At 33.3% G+C, this 23894-nt stretch overlaps 4 protein-coding genes across 6 annotated transcripts; 3 read left to right on the forward strand and 1 right to left on the reverse strand.

Moving 5' to 3' along the window:
- On the reverse strand, window positions 1816-22906 carry LOC109327985 (gamma-tubulin complex component 5-like). Of its 2 annotated transcripts, none has more exons than XM_019561200.1 (17): window positions 22587-22877; window positions 22147-22413; window positions 21749-21846; window positions 21108-21270; window positions 20905-21015; window positions 19393-20406; window positions 19157-19309; window positions 18978-19077; window positions 18787-18881; window positions 17584-17775; window positions 17419-17475; window positions 17233-17304; window positions 16975-17073; window positions 16507-16638; window positions 16203-16376; window positions 15150-15308; window positions 1816-1829 (listed from the first exon to the last, which is right to left on the reverse strand). In XM_019561200.1, exons 1-16 carry the CDS (start codon window positions 22701-22703, stop codon window positions 15150-15152), a joined length of 3003 nt encoding a protein of 1000 aa, XP_019416745.1. In that variant the 5' UTR covers window positions 22704-22877; the 3' UTR covers window positions 1816-1829. The 2 variants fall into 2 exon arrangements, with proteins under 2 accessions (XP_019416745.1, XP_019416744.1); XM_019561199.1 differs by lacking the exon at window positions 1816-1829 and having other exon boundaries at window positions 15028-15308; window positions 22587-22728; window positions 22778-22906.
- On the forward strand, window positions 2084-3329 carry LOC109327988 (myb-like protein Z). 2 transcript variants are annotated; one of them, XM_019561204.1, is made up of 2 exons: window positions 2084-2548; window positions 2594-3329. In XM_019561204.1, the coding sequence occupies exons 1-2, from the start codon at window positions 2130-2132 to the stop codon at window positions 3090-3092; spliced, it is 918 nt and encodes a 305-aa protein (XP_019416749.1). In that variant the 5' UTR covers window positions 2084-2129; the 3' UTR covers window positions 3093-3329. The 2 variants fall into 2 exon arrangements, with proteins under 2 accessions (XP_019416749.1, XP_019416748.1); XM_019561203.1 differs by having other exon boundaries at window positions 2084-3329.
- Window positions 7507-8765, forward strand: LOC109327989 (protein MIZU-KUSSEI 1). Its single transcript, XM_019561205.1, has one exon. The coding sequence runs from the start codon at window positions 7912-7914 to the stop codon at window positions 8602-8604; it is 693 nt and encodes a 230-aa protein (XP_019416750.1). The 5' UTR covers window positions 7507-7911; the 3' UTR covers window positions 8605-8765.
- Window positions 13236-14086, forward strand: LOC109327990 (transcription factor MYB44-like). Its single transcript, XM_019561206.1, has one exon. The coding sequence runs from the start codon at window positions 13390-13392 to the stop codon at window positions 14080-14082; it is 693 nt and encodes a 230-aa protein (XP_019416751.1). The 5' UTR covers window positions 13236-13389; the 3' UTR covers window positions 14083-14086.

Consider the following 23894-nt stretch of genomic DNA (forward strand, 5'->3'; position numbering starts at 1 on the left):
ATTGGAGACTTCAATGTTAAAAAAGTCCGATCTTAAATATTAAGGTATGCAATGTTACATACTCAACTTAATAGAAAACCATTTGTTACAAGAGATATCTTACCATCACGAACAAAATTAATTCACACTCAAAAGATATGAGATTGAAAAAACAAGTAAGACAATAAATAAATATAATGCAGATTTGACATGTCATTGTTTGATCTTTTTTGTCAACTGAAACAAAACAAAACAAATATAATCTATTACTTTATAGAATAACATGTTAATTTAAAAAAAAGCATATAATATAAGTTTTTATCATATTTCTTTTTATGTTTATTTTAAGATACGTTTTATATGGTTATAATGGTATATATTGAATTGATGAATATAATATATATGATCCACCATCAAACATATATTTGGACATATACATACATATATATATATATATTTATAGGTCCAATCAAATTTTAAATAGGTCAAATATATGTCTTAATTCTTTTAACAAACTGGATTTATACTATTGTATATTATATAGGTGAGATCTATAAAGTAAAGTCTGGTTTAATGTGTTTTCAATCATATTTTTGTAAAATATAAATTATGTTGGTATATCTGTTGAATAGTAATTATATATCACATAGAATATTTATATCAAATTTTAGAAAATTTAAACATGAATAAATGTATGTATAACAAAAATTGTGTTGATTTTCATATACGACATATATACATTTATCATGATGTATATAAACAAGATAAAGACAATTTTAGATTCTTATGGAATTTAATATATGAAATCTCTATGATAAAAACTTTGATTCTAATAGTTGAGTTGATTAAATTTGTTTTATGCAAAGATTTATTAAAATATAAGAATTCCCGGTATAAACGAATCACCCATTTATTTATGATATAATGTTTTATATGGAATGTCATATTCACCCATTTATTTATGATATAATGTTTTATATGGAAGTCATATTCTTCTAGAATCCATGTTCATTATCCTCTAGTTACCGCCACCTATATTGATAAATATTTGAAGTATGGTTTTCAATATTTAAAGAGAGACTCTTAATTGACTTACTCACCAAGGCAGTATAGTATTCTGGCAAGACACACATTGGGGGTGATGACTACCATTACGTATACATATTATAACTCATCTAGAAGCACCCTAATTAATAATACACTTCAAAATTCAATTTACTAATACCCTTTATTTTATTCATTTTTTAAAATAAAATATACTTTTATTATGGTGTTAATAAGGAAAAAATCGTTGAAAAACATAGCTTTAAGTTTTTTATATTTGAAATACACCTTTTTTTAATTTAAATTTCCTCTTTTAACCAACCATATCTTTCATTGCATAGGTAAAGAATCATCATTTTCCCTAACTAGCGATTGTCCTCTCAGTCAGTGTATTGATATATCAAGAATCAAATTACATGAGATGTAAGGAGACTAATTGATTGACTTTTTTAATCTTTAAACATGTTACTTTTTTTCTTAAAAATACAAATTTTTTTTTGTAGGGATCAACTTACTTCAAGAGTAAATGAAAAAAACTATTTTATATTTTAAACTATTCGTTCTAAGAAAATTTAATGGTTTAAATTAATGAGTGAATCTTAATTATTAGATTTTCTTAATAGTTATCGGAACCTTACATTTTTTTCATAAATTAAGTAAATAATTAATAATTAATGGTGCCGTCCATTTTTTCAGTCCAATGTCTCACGTAAAATCCACACGTTGCAGTTATTGGGTGATCTTCTCATTATATCATTTTACCAATCCTGTCTAATACTATTTTCGTTGTTGTTGATAAATCCTATCTAGTACACCTACCCTTATTATATTGGGTATTATACCTTACACGTAAGAGGGTAATGACCTACAAATTATTTCATATAAGCTAAGGTCACGGTATTAAATGGCGGCTATATGACAAGGACCCATTGTGCCATTGGTCAACAAAACAATCTGCACCCCTTTCTCATTATCTGCGTTTCTATTTAGATGAAATTTCCACCAACCTTCCCTACCCTAAAACCCTTATTTTGTTATTATATATACACATTCAAAACTACCACATAATACTCTTGTAGTAACCAAATCCATTCTCTAAACAAAATATGGAAATTATGGGTAGTCCTCTTATTGATCATTTTGATTTCAACTATGAAGCTAGAGTCTCACCTTATCTTAGTGTCCCTTCTTCACCTAAGAGATTTGGAGAAATATATATGAGTGCTCCAACAAGCCCATCTAGAATTTCTGAATTTTATAGTGAATTTGAGTACTTTTCTATTACTTCTCCAACCCCAAAAGATGATTATCATGATGGGTTCGCTTTTCTTGTTGGGGAATCAGAAAAATCGCCTCGTTCAGCTGAGGAGTTATTTCATGATGGAAGAATCAAGCCTTTGAAAGAAGACAACGATTTATTATTTGAATCTGCTAAAAGCCCACTTTTGTCTCGGAAACATGTTGAGAGATCTGCTATAGAACAAGGGAAGAAGGTGATTCGTGAAGCTTTCTCACCTAGAAGGAAAAATAACGATAACAACAACAACAACAACAACCCTTTTGGTAATAGCAATAGAGAAAGTGAAGCAACAAGAGGGAGAGACAAGACACCTTCAATTACTTCTTCCAATTCGAATAATCGTCATAGAGTGGCACGTTCACACTCTCCTTGCAGGGAACCTCGTTACACATGGGTAGAAGAATCACAACAAGGGAGTAACAAAGAGGATTCCAATAAAGCTTCACTTACATCTTCTTCTTCTAAGGGTTCAAGAAAATGGAGATTGAGGGATTTCTTATTGTTCCGTAGTGCATCTGAAGGAAGAGGTAGCAGTAAAGATCCACTCAGAAAGTATCCTATTTTGTTTAAGAAAGCTGAAGAAGGAAAAGGTTCAAGTTTTAGATCCTCAGGCTCAGATAATCCACCCAGGCCTAGAAGAAAGGAACCTCTTTCAGCACATGAATTACACTATGCAAGGAAGAAAGCAGAAACTGAGGATATGAAGAAGAAAACCTTCTTGCCATACAAACAAGGTATTTTGGGAAGATTAGCTGGTTTCACAAGATGATCATAGTTATTGTGGTTATAAATTATGAACACTCCTATGCAACACTTCTTTCTTTCATTCTTTTATGCCTTCAAAACATGTATTCATTGCTCCAGTATCAATGGTCCTTTTTTTATTTCACTCAAGCTTTGTAAACAGAACCATTTATCTTTTCAAGATCTAGTATAAATACAAAATGTACTTATATATGAGTAAATCAAAACATGGTGCACGATTTTCGGTGCTTATTAATGCAAAGCATTACAATCAAGTTCAAACACAGGTTCTGTTCCAGTTTTTTTTTTTAAATTATCTTTTACAATTATGAGTTTAAAATCTATGATGGTGTAAAGCTTTTTACACTATCAGTACATAATCCACATTAATTTGTATTACTATTGTTTAAGAGTCAATGATAATTTACAAATCAATAATACATGATTTATTGGCAATGTAAAAAATACTATTGTTGTATACATATTAAATCCTAGAATTATTTGTACATGAACGTTCAAATTATTTGCGCAGACAAACACATGTGCTGGTAGGCAAGACAAGTCTATTTGCACATGGGGTCTAATGCCTATCTGTACTTGGAATAATGTTGTGCCTGATTACTTTTAAAAAAAAAACATTGTATCATGTTTCGAATGATAAATATATGTAATTTTATTCTAGAAAATAAATATGTTTTTATCATGAGTTCCTGAACTCCTTATTGCAAGACAACAATCTTATTATTGCACAACAATTCTGTCCCTCAAATGTGATCCACCCAAATCATAAGACTATTTTGTAATGAATTTGGGGAGTATATACCCAACTTGAACTTTAATCTTTATTATTTTTACTGTGTTAGGATGAGAAGCTTATATGTAAGTAAAATGTGTAATTTTATATCAGACTAATGTTAATAAATAAATAAACTCTGTGTAATAAAATGAGAATATTATGTTTGATGAATTGATACACTGTATAAGATAGAGTTATAAATGAATGTACTAAAGAATTATATTTTTTTTTGGTGATTTAGACATATGTAGATAAGAATGGTAGAAGCTCAAATAAGGAAAGTACTTAAAGGAATGTAGAAACTAAGAAAAACTATGGGTAAAATGATAAGGAAAGATTTAGGAATTAATGACTTGTTAATGAATGTGATTTATAATAGAGTATTATGATGTTGTAATTGATAATACATAATGAAATTAAGGTTTGATAATTGTTTGTATGTATTATTATCTGACCAAAAAAATACATTTTATGCCGATTTTCAAGGATTTAATATGGTCAGATTAACTGGTTTGGGGCAATGTTATTGGGCCGAGAGGGCCATAAGAACCTGAAATTAACTAAGTGAAAAGAAAACACATAAAATGGTAAAAGAGATGGTTTAGAAGCTTATTATTGCATGCACTACCAGTTGCATACCTAACAAAAGAATTTAATATGTATATACCGGTAGTGTAAGTATTTTTCACATTGTCAGCGTATCATCTACGATTAACTTATTAACCATTACTGACTCTCAAATAAAAATAATACAAATCAACAATAGATTATATGCTGACAGTGTAAAAAACTTTATAGTACCAATGCACACAGATTTTAAACTCATGCCAAAAAATAGTTGACTTCTTATATTTCCAAATCAAAGTGGCCTCTTTTACTGTCCATGGCTTCACATTGTTAACATTGCAAATTCAAGTGAAACACAACACACAATACACGTGAGCTTCCAGGATTGATAAGTCATTTGTAAATTTTGATAGATTATGTGACAAAAGTGACATATATGTTTTTTAATTTTCGAATGCGAGCTTGCCATTAACAAAGCCACATATGAATGTCTAAGAGTTATTTAAATTAATGTAATGTTCTAGTAAAGTTTGATGGACTTAGATTTAAGTAATTAATCGAATTTGTCAGTGGAAGAGAGAATAGTAATGGAGTGAGGGGAGAACGGGGTTTGAATGCATGTGGAAAATATAGTTTTGGATGGAGGATAATAGTTTTGAATTTTTAAAAGAAAAATGGGATGTTAAACAATTATTGTGGGGTGGGATTATAAAAAATTAAAAACCCTTGTGAAATGGTGAAAGAGGATAATAGTTTTGTTCATTTGCCATCATTTATATCAAATGTGTGAAAACCCAAATGTGTGAAAGCCCAATAGGCTATTCCAATAGCAACAGTTGCATGCTACTGAATTGTTTTAGGCTTTCAGTAATCAATAAAAGAAAATTCTTAACTTTTTTCTAATTGATAATTAAAAACAGGGAATTATACACACATAACTTTCCTTCGCCAGTTCTTGGTTTTTGGTTAATTTGAGGTGTTATTGAATGGAAACTTTTAATTGGCTTTTCAGCAAACTATGTCAAACACACTACATGATTATCAAAGCCACGTATACCATTGTCTTACGAATGAGGATCTTCTGTCCCTAAAAATTTATGTCATCATGTATCAAGTCAATAAAACACTACCAACTAGCATAAAAAAGTTACTTTATCATTTTGTGATTTTTCTTTTTAAGTAGATGATAATTTCTCATTAGGTTATGGGACAGGTGATCCCCATTCATTGTCCTACCTTCCAAATGAACAAGATGCAAAATAAAATCTACTACACGTTACAAACTTAAAGAATAATGCATTTACGATCATCAATCCCATCACCTACCCCCAATAATTTCAAGGCAATTTATATGGTGACTTTGATTTTCTGTTTAGTATAGATTGTTTTTGTGGATTATATATGATTATAAAATATGAGATTATAAATTGTTGTATTATAATTAATTCATCAAACTTGAGCATGTCGTTTTTTTGTTTCTTTTTTCTTGGTTAATAAGCTTTTTTCATAAACTAAACTTGTTACCAATTAGTTTATAAAGAACTTATAGATAAAAAATAACCAAAACAATCCCAACAAAACATAATCATGTTTCCAATTTGTGGGTCTTCCACTGATAATAATGTCAAAGTTTAGCCTAACTAGATGTTTCATTTTGAATGAAAATCAAAACCTATATATAAAACAAGAGAGAGAAGCAAATGTATGGCATAGAATATACATTGCACTCTTTAGCTCCAAGAATGGACATAATTGGAAAATATTGGCTGGTAATCAGTCACTAATATAGAACAGTAGAGCAATGTTTTGGGTCCAGTTAAAGCAAAAATTATCAAATCAATCTTCGCTGGTATAGCTGGCTCCAATAGCCTAAGACAATTTTAGTTACTTCTTTTCTTGGCCAGATCTCAAATCTATATCCATACCCACTTAAACATACAAGAACATAAACCAGATTTTCTCTCTTGATTATAATATGTGAACTTAATTAAGCTGCAGTTTTTTTCCACCCTTTTGTAATTATTGTATAGTTATATTAGAAATTCTATCTAGCTATGAATGATGCAAACAAATAGTAACACATGAGATGCAGAAAAATTAGAAATGCCCAAAATAATATTGCTATGCATTTCTATGTGCACCATACGTAAAAAGGAACTTTATTTCCCATATGTATACGTGTCAACCTTTCATGGTACCATGCTGATGCCGACATTGCTTCTTCCTTTTTCATTAATCGCGCGTGAATGGTCCCCACTTTGGAGTTTTGGACACTAATCCCAATTTTGTTAAGTTTGAACATTATTTATTAATGTACCAATTAGTAATATTTGTTTAAAGGTTGGCATGCAGGTAAGAAGCTATGTGAGTACTAAGTTTTATTATATGAAATAAATTTTACTTTGCAATTATCATGATTTCATTAATGTGATTTTCTTTTTGCACAAATTAACTAGACCCTTGTAGCCTGTATTGCACGAAGAATAATAACATCTCTCCATTTGAGTCTCATTTTTTCATTTCGGTCTAATGAAAAAGTAACACTTCATCAAAAAAAAATTTAAAAACATAAATAAAATATTTATATTATTTAGAGAAATCTTATTGGTTAGGGACACATTCATTTTAGGGGTGCATGTGCAAAAACTAGAAAGCATGAGATTGAAATGGAAATAATATGAAAAATGGAAGAAAACAATCATGCTTGGTACAAGCAGGGCTCTTGATAATTTCTACTGCCTAACCCACTTTTGGTGAATATGACTTATGATCTGACACATTAAAAAAGGTGCAACTAAATAGGGTACTTGAAAGAGAGAGTCACTTAGAAGCAAAAGCAAAATTTCATGTAGACAAGAAAAATGTTAGGGGAAGATGAGGTTCATCTCAATAATTAGTGAAGATTTGAGAGATGGGTTTGGAAAAAAGCATAAAGCAATAGATGTTGATACTCTATGTAATGATCAGAGAAGCACATGCAAATCCAACATTACCACAATTCTTTCCTCCACCCTCTTCTACTTTTTCCTGTTACCTTTATTTTTTAAGTTTTTTTCTTCCTCAATAACCCCACAAGCCACACCCTTGTGGTCCAACCTACCCTTATCAGTTATCACATTCAAGCACCTATCTGTTTCACAAATTTGATCACATCAACCTTAATATCTAACTTTAAGTTCATTTTTTTCCTTCACTCAAACCAAATTTAAAGGATCTCTTACACTTCCCACTACATAGATTCCTAGACAACCCTATCAATTAAGTCACCAACTAACCTCTTAACTCTCTTTCACATCATCTCATTAGAAATTAAGGTAGACCCAATTCAATACTTTAGTCACACCTTCCTTTCTCTATATGTATATGTTCTATCCTCTGAGCTGTACCTGCCAACTCCAACATACCTTGTGTTAAATTTATAGAATTTTGTTACCTTAGCTTATATAAATAGAACATAATATTATATATATAACATACCATAATGCCATCTGTGCATTCTAGTCCATGTATCCCAATGGAAAATCCAGCAATAGCATCACTACTTCGCCATACATCGGGCGAAAAACGCAGCAAATTCTCTACCGGAGGCCTATTAAAGATGTTCAAACTATTTCCTATGTTAACCTCAGGCTGCAAAATGGTGGCGCTATTAGGACGACCACGCAAGCCTATGCTCAAGGACAGTGCTACAAGCGGAACAATCTTTGGTTACCGCAAAGGGAGAGTGAGTTTGGCAATACAAGAGGATACACGCCAAATGCCAATCTTTCTTATAGAGCTGCCAATGCTTACAAGTGCTTTAAACAAAGAAATGGCCTCGGATATAGTTAGAATCGCGCTAGAGAGCGAGACGAAAACCAATAAGAAGAAGTTGATGGAAGAGTTTGTGTGGGCAGTGTATTGCAATGGAAGAAAAGTTGGGTATTCAATAAGGAGAAAGCAAATGGGAGATGATGAGTTACATGTTATGCAACATTTAAGAGGTGTGTCTATGGGAGCAGGGGTACTTCCAACCGCATCTGATCATAAGGAAAGTGCAGATGGAGAAATGACTTATATGAGAGCAAGATTTGAAAGGGTGGTTGGTTCTAAGGATTCAGAAGCTTTGTATATGATAAATCCAGATGGTGCTCAAGGCCCAGAATTTAGTATCTTCTTTGTTAGACCTCACTAGAATCAATATATTATATATCTATGTATGCATGTCAGTACCCTTAGCTAGCTTTGCTTATATTGTATTATTATTAACGTATTTTCAAGCTTTTTGAATAGGGCCATTAAATGAATCAATCACCTGGTCACTTTCTCAATTCTGGTTAATAGTGTTTTCTTTCAGTTCACGTTGTTTGTTGTTTCTATTTGTGTGACCATTTTTGTCTTTAAACTGTCTTTCTGAGTTTCACTATATGACATTAATGCCTTTGTCTGCAACTGATTTATATGTTATAGTTTATGATTCGGGAATCTGTATTATATGATTGCTAATTCATGTTGAAAGCGCGAATTTTGAGGCTTCCCTGAAATTATCGAAAGATTTATTTTCTCTAGTTAAGTCTTTCAACAAGGAACTATCCAACTTAAGCTATAAGATAAAACTGTAAGCAATAAATTATATCAACTTATCAAGTAGCCAGTGGAGAAAAACCACATAGCTTGTGCCAGAAAGAAGAGAGAAAAAATTATGGGAGCTGGAGAAGAAACAATAATAGTAATATAAAAATGATGTAGATTCCAATTCCTTATAATGGATTTGATTGGGTGGATTTGTTAAAACTCAATTAAGTTCCAAAAATTTAAAAGTTTTATAAGATATGAACCGATGAATCTAATACTTTAAGGTCATGAATTAAAATGAACATCAAGACTACTTATTGAGGTCTTATGTTTTATTTGAAGCATTAATTATAAACATGAATAAACCACTAGCTTATGGGTCAATTTTTGAAAAGTCAAAGCCTAAAAAAATTAAAATAATTGGAATCACAAGAATCATGAAACTTCCAAACATCTCCAACTCCGTTAGGGAAGCTTGAAATTCGTGGAGAGCAGTTCTGCTGTCACATAATAAGTGCTAGATTATGTATCATCATCTTATGATTGGTTGAAAAATATATATTTAAACTAAAATTTAATTTTTAAGTATTGTTTCGACCAATTACAAAGTTATGCCACACACGAAATGACACTCAATGTAAGAAAGCATATGCGAACCAACCTTCATGATACCCTCAAACCCTGCAATAAACTTCTGTTAGCAAGCAAATTTGTTGTGAAATACACTTCTCATTCTTCTAAGCTTAAAAAGAATCACGATTTTCTCACATCAATATGTTTTTCTTCCACAAGTGGAGATTTTATTACCAAAAATAGGTTGAGCACCAAATCACTTACTTCCCTTACCTTCTAGGAAGGGTTAAGAAGCAACCACCAATATCATGTGCATCTAGGTAGAGAAAACTTATACATCCAGTGTCCATAGATTCAACATATAAAGAACATGGGCATTTATCTCCTATGCTTACATCACTGATGCAGAGCTAGGAACACACAAATAAACAACACCAAAATATAATAATTATACTCCTACATCTACTCTATCTCCTTTATGATTTGCCAATCCAAATCTCATAATCATTGCCATCTCCAAAGTCTTGAATTCTGAGTAGATTATACTCCAAAAAAAAATGAGCTTCAAATAACAACTCTGCTATGCAGCTTGAATAGGATTAGACACATTACATCATGGTCATATCTGCTTAACACATTTAGTATCCGACCCTTATGACATATTATCAGTTACATTTGGTCCTGCTATACCTTACTAAAAAAGTTCCAAAGCTATCATCACTAAAATTCTTCTGCTAAAACTGATTTATGGGTAAACAGAAGTATGATTAATAAAATTGTGGGTGTTGTGAAGGTTTAGGCCAATCTCCTAACTCCCATTGTGTAATGAATTCAAGCCTCCACAAGTATGTTAAGAAGGAATAAAAGTTACTAGCGTGGTTATTACTACTAGTAAGTACTGAGTAGTATGATCCATTGATCCAATAATGATATTGTCAACTTTTCTTTCCTTCCAATCAATTCTCATATCTTCCTTTTTGGCTTAATGGTATCAAATCATGGAATTAATGACTATTTGTCCATGAGTTTTAGTCGTAGGAGGCTCCCATTTGTAGGGAATGTATTCATGGGCCCGAAGGTCCATGTCAGAACTTGGGTGTTACATAAAAAAAATGCATTTTTATTGTACCACCTCGATTCTGACATGCGACCTACTCAACTCATGAATACACTGAGCATATCACTTATCAACTTAAATACCCCTGCAGTATTTTAATCCCTACAAATGAGAGTTCCCACGACTCGAACCCTACCCGTAACGTTAAAATACATCAAAATAGCAACAGTTGGATATTTCAAAACAACATCAAAATAGGCCCACTAGCTAGCTGGATATTTCAATTGCAGTTGCCGAATTACACATCTTAGTGGATATCTCATTGTTTTAGGTCCATTTGTCTGAATGAAATCTAACGATCAAAGGAAAAAACTACTTTACAGGAAAAGCCCACGGTTAACAAGAGCCAATATATAAGTGAAGCAGCCCAAAACAAAAAGGTGCAGAAAAAAAGGAAGTTTAAGTCATTCATGCTGCACTTTTTCGGCCATAATTTATAGATGTAAGTTTTTACATTTACTTTAGAAGCTTATGTTTTTGTATATATTAGTATATATATAAAATTTGATTGAAATAATTAGTACTTTAAATAAGAACTAAATTTGAAATAACATTAGAGATGGAAAATAGTTAATATATTAAATACATTCATCATAGATAATAATTTCACCCTACTAATGTCTCTATATAGAGGAGCATGGATAAGACAAAGAAGTTAGGAGTGTGACAGAGCAATAGAGCAACGATGAAGGAAACAACATTGAACATAGGTGTTGATTATTATTATTATTATTATTATTATTATTATTATTATTGTACACGCGGAATGGAATGGGCCCAAGCCCACCGGCAATTGGGTTGGAAGGGGGCATTATGGGACCCACTGATAGCAACCTATCACACACCAAATCGAATTAAAATCTGCATGAAATTTTCATGCTCAAATTCCTGGCCCCACCCTCATACAGTTTTGTCTGTACCTTAACACAAAAAATTCGCCAAGGATTAATATTAAAAAGAGTATAACATCAATTCATTATTAGTGTAAAAATTATATAATTATCACATTATATATCATTCATTTGTACTATTTTTTTAAGAATTAATGATGATTAAACATTAATAATGAATGATACAGTAATAATATATAAAACATATTCACTAATAATGCACACATTTTTCTCTATTAATTAATAGGGTGAGGATTCACTTACTCCTCTCCATTCCAGCCATTAATTTTATGGACATGTAATGGTTTAGATTTACTCACTAATTCAAATCATTGAATTATCCTAGAATTGACGACTATGAAGAGAATTAAGTTTAAAAAACTTACTCTTAGAGTAAGATGATCTCTCCCCTAATTAATATCGATGAATAAATGAACATTTTTTAAGTGATGACTTCATTAATAATTTTTAATCTGAACACTTTTATATATAAGTGTATGTCACATAGTTATTATTCTTAGAATTCTTTATTTGATGCATTATTATTCTTACAATTTGGCACATGAGAATAGTTATCGTGAGAATATATATTTTAAAACTGGTAGATTTATCTTTTGAATTTTTTCTTCACTTTTTAATGCATCTCTCATCAATTATTCTCTTCAAAACTTTCTTCCCAAAAGATTTCTCAACTTATTTGGAATTGGTGTCAAACTTATGATGGAAAGTTAATTGTGTAACTATATAAAAATTTAATAGAGATATTCTAATCAACTTATATTCAATTTTTACATTACTTATCAACATCTTAAACTATATAGAGAGTGTTAAATATAAAAGTTTTATCAACATCTTTTCAGTTTTTGCAGCATGTTAACATAACTGATTTTTTCATAGCACTTAACTCTTTCAATTGCATTTGATAAGTGGTTGGTTATAGACTTATAGATAGAGTTGAGACAGAACATGAATTCCACTTTTACATTACAGCAAAGAAAACTAGTCAAAAAGGGCCTTCGACTCAACTTGCTCCCTTTTTTCTTGTTTTTGTACTTTACATTGAAACAATTTTTAAAACGTTTATTTTGTGTGAAACAGCTCATGATTTAAACGTTTCCTACAGAAAAGTCTATTAATTATTACTGTCTCTACCAATATTATATCTAGTTAGTCAGTTACAATCTCAATTTCCATACTCTGCTTTATTCTGTCTCAACCTTCTTTTCCTCATGCAAGCAGGTTCCTCAATGGATAGCACAATCACATATACATAGTACATGTACCAACAATCAATAAAACCAAAACAAAAGTTGACAACAAAAATAAATGAGAGTAAAATGAAAGTGTTGAGGAAATTTCAAGGAGGACAAAATGGTCAAAGAAAGCAAGGAAGATAAAGGGATATCAAAATGAATCTTGAGTTCATTGTAGTTAGACCCTATACTCCACACCATTTTCCTGGAAGTTCCCTTCTCAACTCTCTAATGATCCTCTGTCCCGGTCTCCGAGACGGTATCCTCAATGATATCTCCACTAATTACAATGTGCCATTCAATTAAATAAAAAAATTATAAAAATAGAATTATATTAGTTGATGTAATTTGATTGGATAGATACAAAATTTCCGGAAAAATGTAATCTCAACATCTTTTTCCCTGCCCCTTTATAAGTTATTATTTAATTCCAATATACTACACATTCCTTGCATGCACCTTTAAATCTCTCCCTCTCCATATATAAACCCAAACATCACTCTTTTTTCAAACACTTTCCTCAACTACATTTTTCCATCACTGACTGATACACTACCCTTTTGAAACCTGAAATGGAAGCAATGAACAGAAGCTCACCCACCACTACTTCTTCCTCATATTCTTCTTCTTCAGAATCCAACCACGTTCCTAGAAACCCAACCAGGAACGAAAGAATCAAAGGCCCATGGAGTGCAGAAGAGGACCGTATCCTAACCCAACTTGTGGAACGACACGGTCCGAGAAACTGGTCTTTAATTAGCCGTTACATAAAAGGAAGGTCCGGTAAGTCATGCAGGCTACGGTGGTGCAACCAGCTGAGCCCCGCCGTTGAGCACCGTCCCTTCTCCGTCAAAGAGGACGAAACAATCATAGCCGCACATGCCCATTACGGTAACAGGTGGGCCACCATTGCACGGTTACTACCTGGTCGAACCGATAACGCAGTGAAGAACCATTGGAATTCAACGTTGAATCGAAGACCCATGGAACAACAACGTGGTTCATTTGATGCTATAACTACTACTATCGGAGAGAGGGGAATTTCTTTGTCGGGACCTGTGCTGGTGGAGGAGGACCCGTTGACCGCGTTGACTCTTGCTCCGCCGGGGATTGATAATGGTGGTGGCGTGGAGGAGGCGAGGATTTCGCCGGAAGAGGGTGTGCCGTCGGGGTTTTGGGATATGATGAGAGATGTTATTAATAGAGAAGTGAGGGAATATGTTACTTCTAATTTTTCTGATAATAATAATTCGCGTTTTCATTGATGAATGAAGAAGCGTAATCGTACGTTTTTTTTATTATTTTATGCGTATATTTTTATGTAGTACATCATAAGACAAGGTGTAGACAAATGGGAGTTTTGGTTTTGAATAAATGCACTACACCAACTATTATTGTAATTCTGTGGTCCTTGCATAAATTTGGAATTTGGGTCATTTTGAAAATGAAAAGGATGCCTTTGTTAGTCCAAACATAGGGCTTCAAAGGAGCACAAAATTGATCAAGCCATAAAAAAACAAAGGAGTGTGTATGATAGGGGATGAGGATCCTTTTATTTAAATTTGCGAGATGGAAATGCTGTCGAATTGCGTGATGGGGAATACTTGAATAGTGAACACTGGTGGGTAGTTACACTGGACGACAAAGATCAGAATTCAGAAAGAATCTGAAACGTTTTCATACTTCGAAGTCAAAATGCTCTCCATTGCTTTGTTAACTTATTATTGTTCATGTTTTATTAACTATTATATTACATTATTACCTAGCATGGTCGTGAGAAAGCTAACTAGGTAAATTTAAAAAGACACGAGTCTAAAGAGCTAATGTGTTGGTGGATAGTAATGCTAAAGGTGCATAGATGGGACTAGCAACGGCGTTTCCCTCACCCTGTTTTTTATATTACAATTTCATGTTGTGTGAATGTGCTTCTTCTTCACTAGGCTAATCTATTCTAACCCATAGTTCTAGGCTCAATCAATGTTTTTATATATCCCATGTATGATTCTAATTTGGCATGGCTTGCTCAGAAGAGTTTGTATATAGATCGGATCATGGGGAGAGAAGACTTGTGATTTTGGACAATGATATGTTGTCCAAATGTTGTCATAGACCAATGAAAACATGTCATATTAGATTCTAATTCTACCCGGTTTTTTCCTTCAAATTTCTCCTTTTCCATTTTCTTCTCCAATTCAAAACAGAGTGTAAGCTAAAAAATGAAGCAAATAGAGGATGTTCTCTCTCAGAAAACTATACAACATAAAAGAAGGTGAATAACTATTCTCATATTTGTCAGATATATGTCATGATCACCCACCTTATATCAAACAACTTAACCAGAGGCCTTCCCTAATCTTGAAGTGACACTTCCAGAGGTGGAGGCAGTCCTCAAATTTCCATTAGCAGACATGTAGAAATAGTTGTAGTTGATTCTGGTGACCAAATCAGCCAAATGAGGGAAGTGCCCCACATTTAGTTTGAAAGATAAGACCTGAAAAACCAGGAAAAGAATTATATTATTAAGTGCTTACTTACACTGGAAATAATTAACCATTTTTTCTTTTCTTGCAGGTGGTGGGGAAGGATACGACCAGATTCCTCTGGTTCAGTTCAAATCATAGCATTAATGTTCAGTGTCATTGGATACCACCATGTTCCATCTTAGTTTGTTTTTTCTTTAATTTTAAAATTTTCCTTTGAACAATAAACCACTTTCCATAACAAAAATATATACATGATTTGAAATACAATGTGGTTATTTTCTTAAAATATTGAAATAGAAAAAACATTAATCACTCTTGACTACAACATAATATTAAGGAGGTTAATCAAAGGCAATTTCAAATAAGAAAAAGCTGCATGTCAAATCAAGCACCGAACTGAGCTAAGGTGGCTGATTGAGCATCTAAATAACAATTTCCCAATAATATATTCTCACAGATAATCCCTCTACTAAACATCCACCTCATAAAGAGATGAACGTTCACGATCAACTAGTTTGAATCAACAAAATAGATCCAGACTTCCATACTTTTATGTACTATGAAGTGCCAAGTTGAGGGCATCTTAATTATAAATAAAACCTGTATGCCTTCATGTTACAGTATGTGTTATAGATCATACTCAATAGTGGGCATATAATCCATGTGAACACTTCTTTGTAAAGTCGCATAACAATAGCAAGCATACATTCCATTGTAATATCCATATATCTGTAAATCCCCCGGTGCCCAATTTTCCTCATTTTAAATATATAAACAGCTACGTTATGAAAAAGATGTGCCCTAAAAGCTTTAAAAAACTATTATTTTCATCAAGACCAAGGAGAAGAAATAGAAGTCACAAAAAATTCAAGCAGGGTTGTAATAAACGAGTAGAAGAATACCCTCAGTAGGAAAGCGATGCAATCATCAAACTGTTTCTCTATCCGGTCCACTTCCATCTCACATCTTGCGGTGATTGCAGAAACAGCTCCACCACTACTAAATGTTTGTTGTATGTTATAAAAGTCTAAAGCTAAGCCAAGGATGCTGTTAATGCGGCTGGCAATCAGAGCCCCCTAATGCAATAAAGAATATTGAAACTACTCAAGCTTTGCTCCATTAAAATTTATTAATATATCAGTCAAAACATGATAAGTGCATTTAAGTAGAACACGAACACCCAAATTAAGAGATATGATAAATCACCAGCTTATCAGGAACTACAAAGCACTGTCGCTGAATTGATAACATGTAAGCATCATGGACTTCAATGACTTCATCAAGAGATTTGGCTGTTGTCATACTTTCACATAGTTCAAGCCATGCACTGTGATATACCTGCATAGTAATTGTACTGACAGGTAAAACACTCAGGTTTCATAACAAAATGCAGAACCATTGTGTGATAAGTGATTACAATAAAATGAATTAGAAGGCTTTAAAAGCAATTAACAAACCATTCCTTTGATCGATTATGTTGTAATTATATTCTCCTCATTTTCCTCTAAAATATAGCGAAAAGACTTGGTGATAGCAACCCCTATTGTTATGTGTTTTATGCCGTTGGGTCATGACCTCAATGTCAATTAATAACTCCTGTGTATATTGTGACTTTGCAGGTAAGTCTGCTCTAGGAACAATAATTTTGTAGTTATCACAAGATAATGTACATACCCGATCCATCACATATTGGTGAAAAGCATCAACAAAATGAAGGAGTTTCTGCTCCACTAACCAATGATGTTTTCTGTTGTTTGATGCAGATCCCCTACCCTGCAAAGGTTGATAGCAATTTCAAAACATACAGTCGGAGTCCACAATTTAGTAAAATATAAAACTGTATTGTTGAGTGTATTCATCATCCTCAAGAAAGATTTAGCTGAGGGAGCAAATCGCTCCACTGGAGAAATTGAGAGTAATCTATGGATGCACCTTCCACATCCATCTCCGCACTTTATCTAATGCAAATTTTGCACGCTTGACCTTCAACAAGAACCACATGACCTAAAGTATATGTTTAAAAAAATAAGCAGATTAATGTAAACAAAAAAGAATTATCATAATTTAAATGATGAAAAAGAACTAGATGGCACAGAAACCCAAAGACAAGCGGGATACCTGGTTATACTTCTTAATTGCCTCCGTATTAGCAATGAGTTCAAGAGGCCAAGGGACCTGCCAATTCCAAATTTCCAACTTACCGTTACAAATTTTCTCCATGGAAACCCATATTTCTAATAAACATAAAGCAGTTAGAAAGGCAGAATAAAGTGACTAAAGAACCTTATATGTGAATTTCAACAAATCAAGGCCATCAATTCCAAAGCTATTGACATGACTTTTATGAGGGGTACTCAAAACAACACCAGTTGTGATAGCTTGCTCATCACTGTCAACAACATTTTTGGTTGTTGACACTACCAAAGACTCTGGAGCACTTAACAACATACAATCAGCAGAATTTCTGATTGATTCCTGTAGTTTAATATGCATAGAGAGATTATGAATAGAAACCAGCATTAAAAACACAGCATATAAAGATTCTTGAATTTATTTAGTAAACCCATGCACACAATAGAATCCGCTAATACAATGTGTAATCTCCTCTCCAGGAGTCATATTATATGATCAAAATCATTAATTCACTGGAACTTTGTCAAACCAATAATATAAGGTATCTCTCACAAGTTTAACTCTCCATCTTTTCCCAAGCATTTAACTTAGTGATTACACATTTACACAACATCCCAAATCATCATGTCCCATCATTCTCCCATTGATTTCACCTGTCTAAATGTTACTGATAAAAAAGAGCTTATAAGAAACTCCAGGAAAACAAACCATTACAAATGGGAATGGTTTACTGTGGTCCAATACTTCCATGTCAGGTAGAATTTAAATCTAGCAATGATAGTATTGCAACTAATTCGAAACCACTAGGTACCAAAATATAAGCACAGTTATAAAAACCAAAGATTAAGAATTAAGACCAGAACACTATATGATAAAAATCACAAACAACACTCAAGAGCAACACAACAAAAAATGACCACTCAAAGTCACGTCACAGGGAAAGGAGCAAAAATTTGAAAACCGGATAATCGTACTATGCAATGCCTACGATAGTTCGTACTTTTTGTGCAAGAATATTTAACACAGTCATACATGCATAAAAGAGCAGATATAGGTATTAAAAAGTCCCATATCCCTTGAAGTTAGCTACAGATAGGTGGCATGCCGAGATCCTTTCTATTGGCTTTGTCCATAAGGAATTAGCCGAAGAACTAATGATCTTTCTGTCACATATCAAGCATTTAATGATAACTCATTCCTTTAATTCCTAATCCATTCATTAGAACTTTGAAGCAATCTCCTTTACCAATAAGTAGCAGCTGATGTTAGGTGGACTCTAAAGAGAGTAGAACCAGAATGTATACCAAAGCAAAGAGCATACATTAACTGTTCAATAAAATCCAGTAACTGTACCTGTAATATCGTGTTTAATTCAAAATCATCATCCCATGTTTCACCCCTATCCAGCTTATTGAAAATTACAGTCAAAAAGTGTTGTAGCAAATCACCTGCACAAAACAAGATCTCAGTACAGAAGACAAAGAAACTAAGTTGGCTCCTACCAAATTAAAATGGTAAGACAAAATATTGTGAAAAGAAAATACCTGAACCAAGCAAGTATATGGCACGTAGCACCGCAAGCTCATCCATCAACCTCCATTCATTCATCAACTTTAATAGCATATTCCTTCCAATATAATCCACCTGTTCTATTCAAAACAACAATTATATATTTTCTTTGCCTGAAATCCCACATTTGCCAGATGGTTTAATTTTAGTTCACCTGTTTCTGAACGTAGATGGTTAGACAGTACTGCATAATAACCAGAGGAAGTGGAGTAGTTCTTAGGTCAACATTTTGCATCCAACGAAGAACTCTTGAAGGAAGAGTGCTGTTTCTCTGGAAAGGCAAGTACTCTGACACAGGAAGATCATCCTGTTTCATATTAAATATTTTTTCATTACATCGAAGTAATGCAACCTACATCTAAAGCTGCTCAGGCGACCAAGTAGAAATACCTGAAATGAAGGCAGAAGGGTGGGAAAAGGAAACAACATTTCTAACAGTTTTCTTTCATCCTGTGAGTGAAGGTATTCAGATTCACCAAACCGAAAACCAAAGGCATAGTCTGTTCCTTTACTATCAGAAAATGCTGAACTGTCTCCACCAAATATTGCCTTTCTCAAAACCTCATCATTTAAAGAAGGCAGGCAGAACTTTTCAGATAAATTCAATGTTTTAAACGCATCCCCATTCTTTCCAAGGTTTTTTCGACACACTGTAATAACAGGATTTTCTATGTGCGATCTCAAGAGAAGTAATTCGTCGTCAACAACTCTAGCCCCTCTCTGATCTCTTGTGGCGTTATTTACATCTTCATACTTTAGCTTCAAATCAGCTGATCTCTTCTCGGATAATGTATCAATCAAGAACTTAAACCAAATCTTCTCTGAGTATGGCAGGGCAATTAAATTTCCGTTATTAACGCTATCTATTTTTTCCTCATTTCCATAAGATGCGAAGGAAGAAACAGATACAGATTCGAACCAATCATCTTGACAAAAGTACTTACAAACATGGTCACCATGACTTATAAGTCCAGCTAGCGATACAGAAAAAACTTCTGACAAGGTTAGTCCAGCCATCCTCTGCCCATAACTCAAACTTTTGGTACTTCCAATCTCATAATTACTTCCTTTGCTACATACTGCCAAGGAATTACGAACATGGCGCATCAACTGCAAAGATTTTCCAGCAGAAACTATTGACTTGGCTAAATCCCTAATAAAAAAGGGACAAGCTGGACGGTCACCAATGCCCTGCTCTTTTCCTTTAATTGTACCAGACAAAGAGGCTGAACCCCTCCTGTGCATTTCCTTCTTGCCATTTGATGATAGCACAGAATCTCCGACATAATTAGTGGAAGAGAACTCAGCATCTAACTTACTATGTTGTAGCATTCTTAATAAATAACTCTTCTCCCAAAACTCAGCCTCGTCAACTGTGACTTCTTTATTAGCAAAAAAGAACATCTGAAAACAGAGATAATATTCAGTGCTTGTTTGGATTAGCTTATTTTGTGTCCAGAAAAGCTTATAATAATAATAAATTCAAAATGTTACAAAGAGAGGCACCAGGTGAAGATTTATTTGACCAAGTTTAATCAAAATCAAACATGTTATTAATCAGTGTGTCACAAAAACCACATACAGAAATCGCAGCATGAATATAACCTACTTTGTTTATAAGTTATTTTAGGCCACTACACTGAAAATATGGATGCAACCCTAAACCCTTAAAACTATGTTTGGTGAGTTTCATGCAAAACAAATCCATCATAACTGCTTGAAGCATGCAACAGGCAAAATATGCAAAGAAAAACTTCAGCAATTTTCATCGATGTAAAACTTAAAGAGAGTATTCCTTAACTGACAACCTAATCCACAAGTTATTTCTATGACACTCTTGAGCAGAACATAGAGAACTAACCTCTTTCCCCTCTAGGAATTGAGAGACTATATAACAATTACCTCATCAGAAGGATCATCAAGTGTTCCTTCAAAAAGCCAGGAATCAAGACCCTCAATATATGGCAATAAGCTCCCGACATACATAAAAAGAACCATCTGATAAGCTTCCTCCTGCAAATAGGACATTTTCTAAAGTTGGACAGCGTGGACCAGGAAATATATCTGCAAAAATACATAATGTGCCACAAGAAAAATAGTACGACCTCACCACCTTGTACAATACACATTTCATCAAGCTTCTTATGAAGATAATCAAGCACATGAATAGCTAGTTCTGCTGCTGGTACAGATACACCAAACTCAAAATATACCGCGGGGATGGCCTCATAGACTGTTCGCAATAGGAACTCAGCACCTGAGCAAAGACTGAAGTCAACAAATGACCATCAGATAATGTTAAATACTCACAACCGTTGAAATAAATTAGATTTCGAGATACTTCGATTTTAAAGAACAGTTTGGTGAAGATGCAAACTATGTTAAGTAGCCTTCCCAAAATCAACTCTAGTCAGACAGAGACAGTGGTGGAGATTCACAAGCATACTGTTAGAATAAAGACATGTATCACAAGTTAAATGCATCTAACCCACCTAAGAATTACATCCTGGGAAATAGTTCAATGCTCCTAATTTCATTATTCTAGTAAATGCAGCTCATATTTGTTCCACCATATCAATATCACAATGGAGAATGCAAATCACTCAATCAAGTACCAATCATGAGTTTCTATTATCTATTTTTCTCTATTCAATCTCTCTTTCCCTGCCTAAGATCCATAAATTCAATACATTTATACAAAACATAATCTTAATTCCGCTAAAGTAAAATTATTAAGAGTAGAAACCTTGATAAAGTATTTTCCAATCCTAGCAAGGTTGGAGTGGTCATGCCATCTACATTGCTCATGGACATTTCCTCCTTCAAGGCAATATTCCGTAACCGCTGCAAGAGAATGCGTGGATTTGGTTTAATTTAAAAACGGAACAAAAACTGATCTAGTATAGCACATATAAAATTCAATACTATTGGTAGCTTATGGTGTGCAGACAGAACAAGATGGAAATCATGTTGTTCTCTTTGGTTTCACCATCTTCCGTGGAATCAAAATCTTTTTTAGTGTTTTTCCATGTTTGTTATGTTATTTACAAAACACGCCAAACACATACGAGAACTCATGTTCTATTACCTCTTGTTCTGACATATCTACCAAAAGCTACCTTAATCACATACTCATATACGAACCTTAAGCCACGCTGAAGCAGAGCACATAAAAGCCATCAAAGTAGGAGGAGGAGGCTTTGAACCTATAGTTTCAACTTTTTCGACTACGATCTCTACCAATCGGAGACACGTTGCTGCATGAATGAAATGATTGAGAAGAGAGTGGAGACTTTTCAGTGACAAGTGACTCACGTATACTCCACTCTTGCAACGAAATGTGTTTGCACTATGATCCCAACAGAACAAGGAACCAGAAAACCCTTGAAGCATTCGAAGAACACCTCGCACCTTATATCAAATTAACATGTAGATTTAGAATAAAAATAGCAAGCAGAATAAAAACAACAAGAGTCTAAATTATTAAAAGCGTTTAAATAATGAAGATTAACGTAACTAAGATTCTAATGTGGAAATAAAAAAACGGTTACTGGAATGAAGTTAATTGAAAGAGTGAAGCATACGAGTTCGAGTTCATTTATTCTGAAGGAGGAGAGAGGCATAGCGAAGTGAATTTCATTGGCTAATGGAGCGTAGATTCTGTGGATTAAGCTTCTGTAGATTTGTGCTTCTGCGCCCATATTTCTTCGGCTTAATCTGAATTCTGATTTATCAAACGCTCATGAGCGGAAGCGCTTTATGTTGCTGAGTAGAGGAGAAAAAGTCGTTTATGAATTCCGCAAAAAATTTCAATTTCGGGGGGAAACAAAAGAATGAGATGAAGAAAGGAAAGTGACTTCCCAGACTCGGTGGGGTATCAATTGGGTTGATCTAGAGTGTATTCAAGCCCATTCGCTTTAATTTCGATTTTTTTTCAAGTAAAATTCTTTTTTTACCTGTGCTTGTCCCACAAATTGTATCATCAAATATACATATACAGTTCGATTAGTCTTTCGCCCTTATACCCAAGTCAAATGAACAATTTGCATGTCAGTATCGTTGCGAACTTCTACCAGAGTTTCCTCTGACTTTGCCCCGCTCAGGCATAGTTCACCATCTTTCAGGTCCCGACAGGTATGCTCTCACTCGAACCCTTCACAGAAGATCAGGCTCAGTCGGCGGTGCAACCCACAAGGGGATCCCACCAATCAGCTTCGATTGGTCAGAAAAAATGATTAATTATTAATTTTTTAATTTAAAAATATTTTTTCAACTAATCATAAATTAATGACACATATAGTAACACAAGTTGTAGAATAGTAAATGTGTACCAGTTGGCTAAATGGTGGATCAGGAATTCATGTGGGGGATGAATAATAGGTAATGATGAATTTTGAATTATAGAAAGTTTTAGTTGATAGAGTTAAAGAAAAGGGATATATGCGGCGAGATAAAGAAAAACATTCTAACTTTGCCTTGACAATTAAGTATGTATTTTACAATGTCATCTAGGGATTTAATTAGCGGACTAATTTGATTAATAATATTTCAATCATTCCTGACTCATAAAGCTAATTAGATAAGTTGGTGGAATTAACTTAGATCTTATAAGTAAAGACTTAACAATATGCTAGTGATTAATGAATTAACTAATTTTAATATTTTAAAATACTTTCAATTTAATCAACTAGTGTATCCACCATAAACTTTTCACTTATATTCTTTAAACTCCAATTGACTTTTAAAACCAAATTTTTTAAAGGAAGATAGAGAATATGTAAAAGTGGTTGAAAGTTATCATATTAATCGGGTAATGTTCTTTAAATATGATATAAAAGGATGAAAAACACTTTATACTAAACTCTAAAAGGAATTAGGCTCAACATCCTTCG

The sequence above is a fragment of the Lupinus angustifolius genome, chromosome LG15 (genome assembly GCF_001865875.1).
Source record: "Lupinus angustifolius cultivar Tanjil chromosome LG15, LupAngTanjil_v1.0, whole genome shotgun sequence".
Taxonomy (NCBI): domain Eukaryota; kingdom Viridiplantae; phylum Streptophyta; class Magnoliopsida; order Fabales; family Fabaceae; genus Lupinus; species Lupinus angustifolius.

Coding starts and splice junctions, on each gene's coding strand:
- LOC109327988 (XM_019561203.1), top strand. CDS start 2,130: ATGGAAATTATGGGTAGTCCTCTTATTGATCATTTTGATTTCAACTAT.
- LOC109327989 (XM_019561205.1), top strand. CDS start 7,912: ATGCCATCTGTGCATTCTAGTCCATGTATCCCAATGGAAAATCCAGCA.
- LOC109327990 (XM_019561206.1), top strand. CDS start 13,390: ATGGAAGCAATGAACAGAAGCTCACCCACCACTACTTCTTCCTCATAT.
- LOC109327985 (XM_019561200.1), bottom strand. CDS start 22,703: ATGGGCGCAGAAGCACAAATCTACAGAAGCTTAATCCACAGAATCTAC. Junction 20,407..20,904: donor TTGATGATCCTTCTGATGAG/GTAATTGTTATA, acceptor CTCTGTTTTCAG/ATGTTCTTTTTTGCTAATAA. Junction 17,776..18,786: donor AATTAAACACGATATTACAG/GTACAGTTACTG, acceptor ATTAAACTACAG/GAATCAATCAGAAATTCTGC.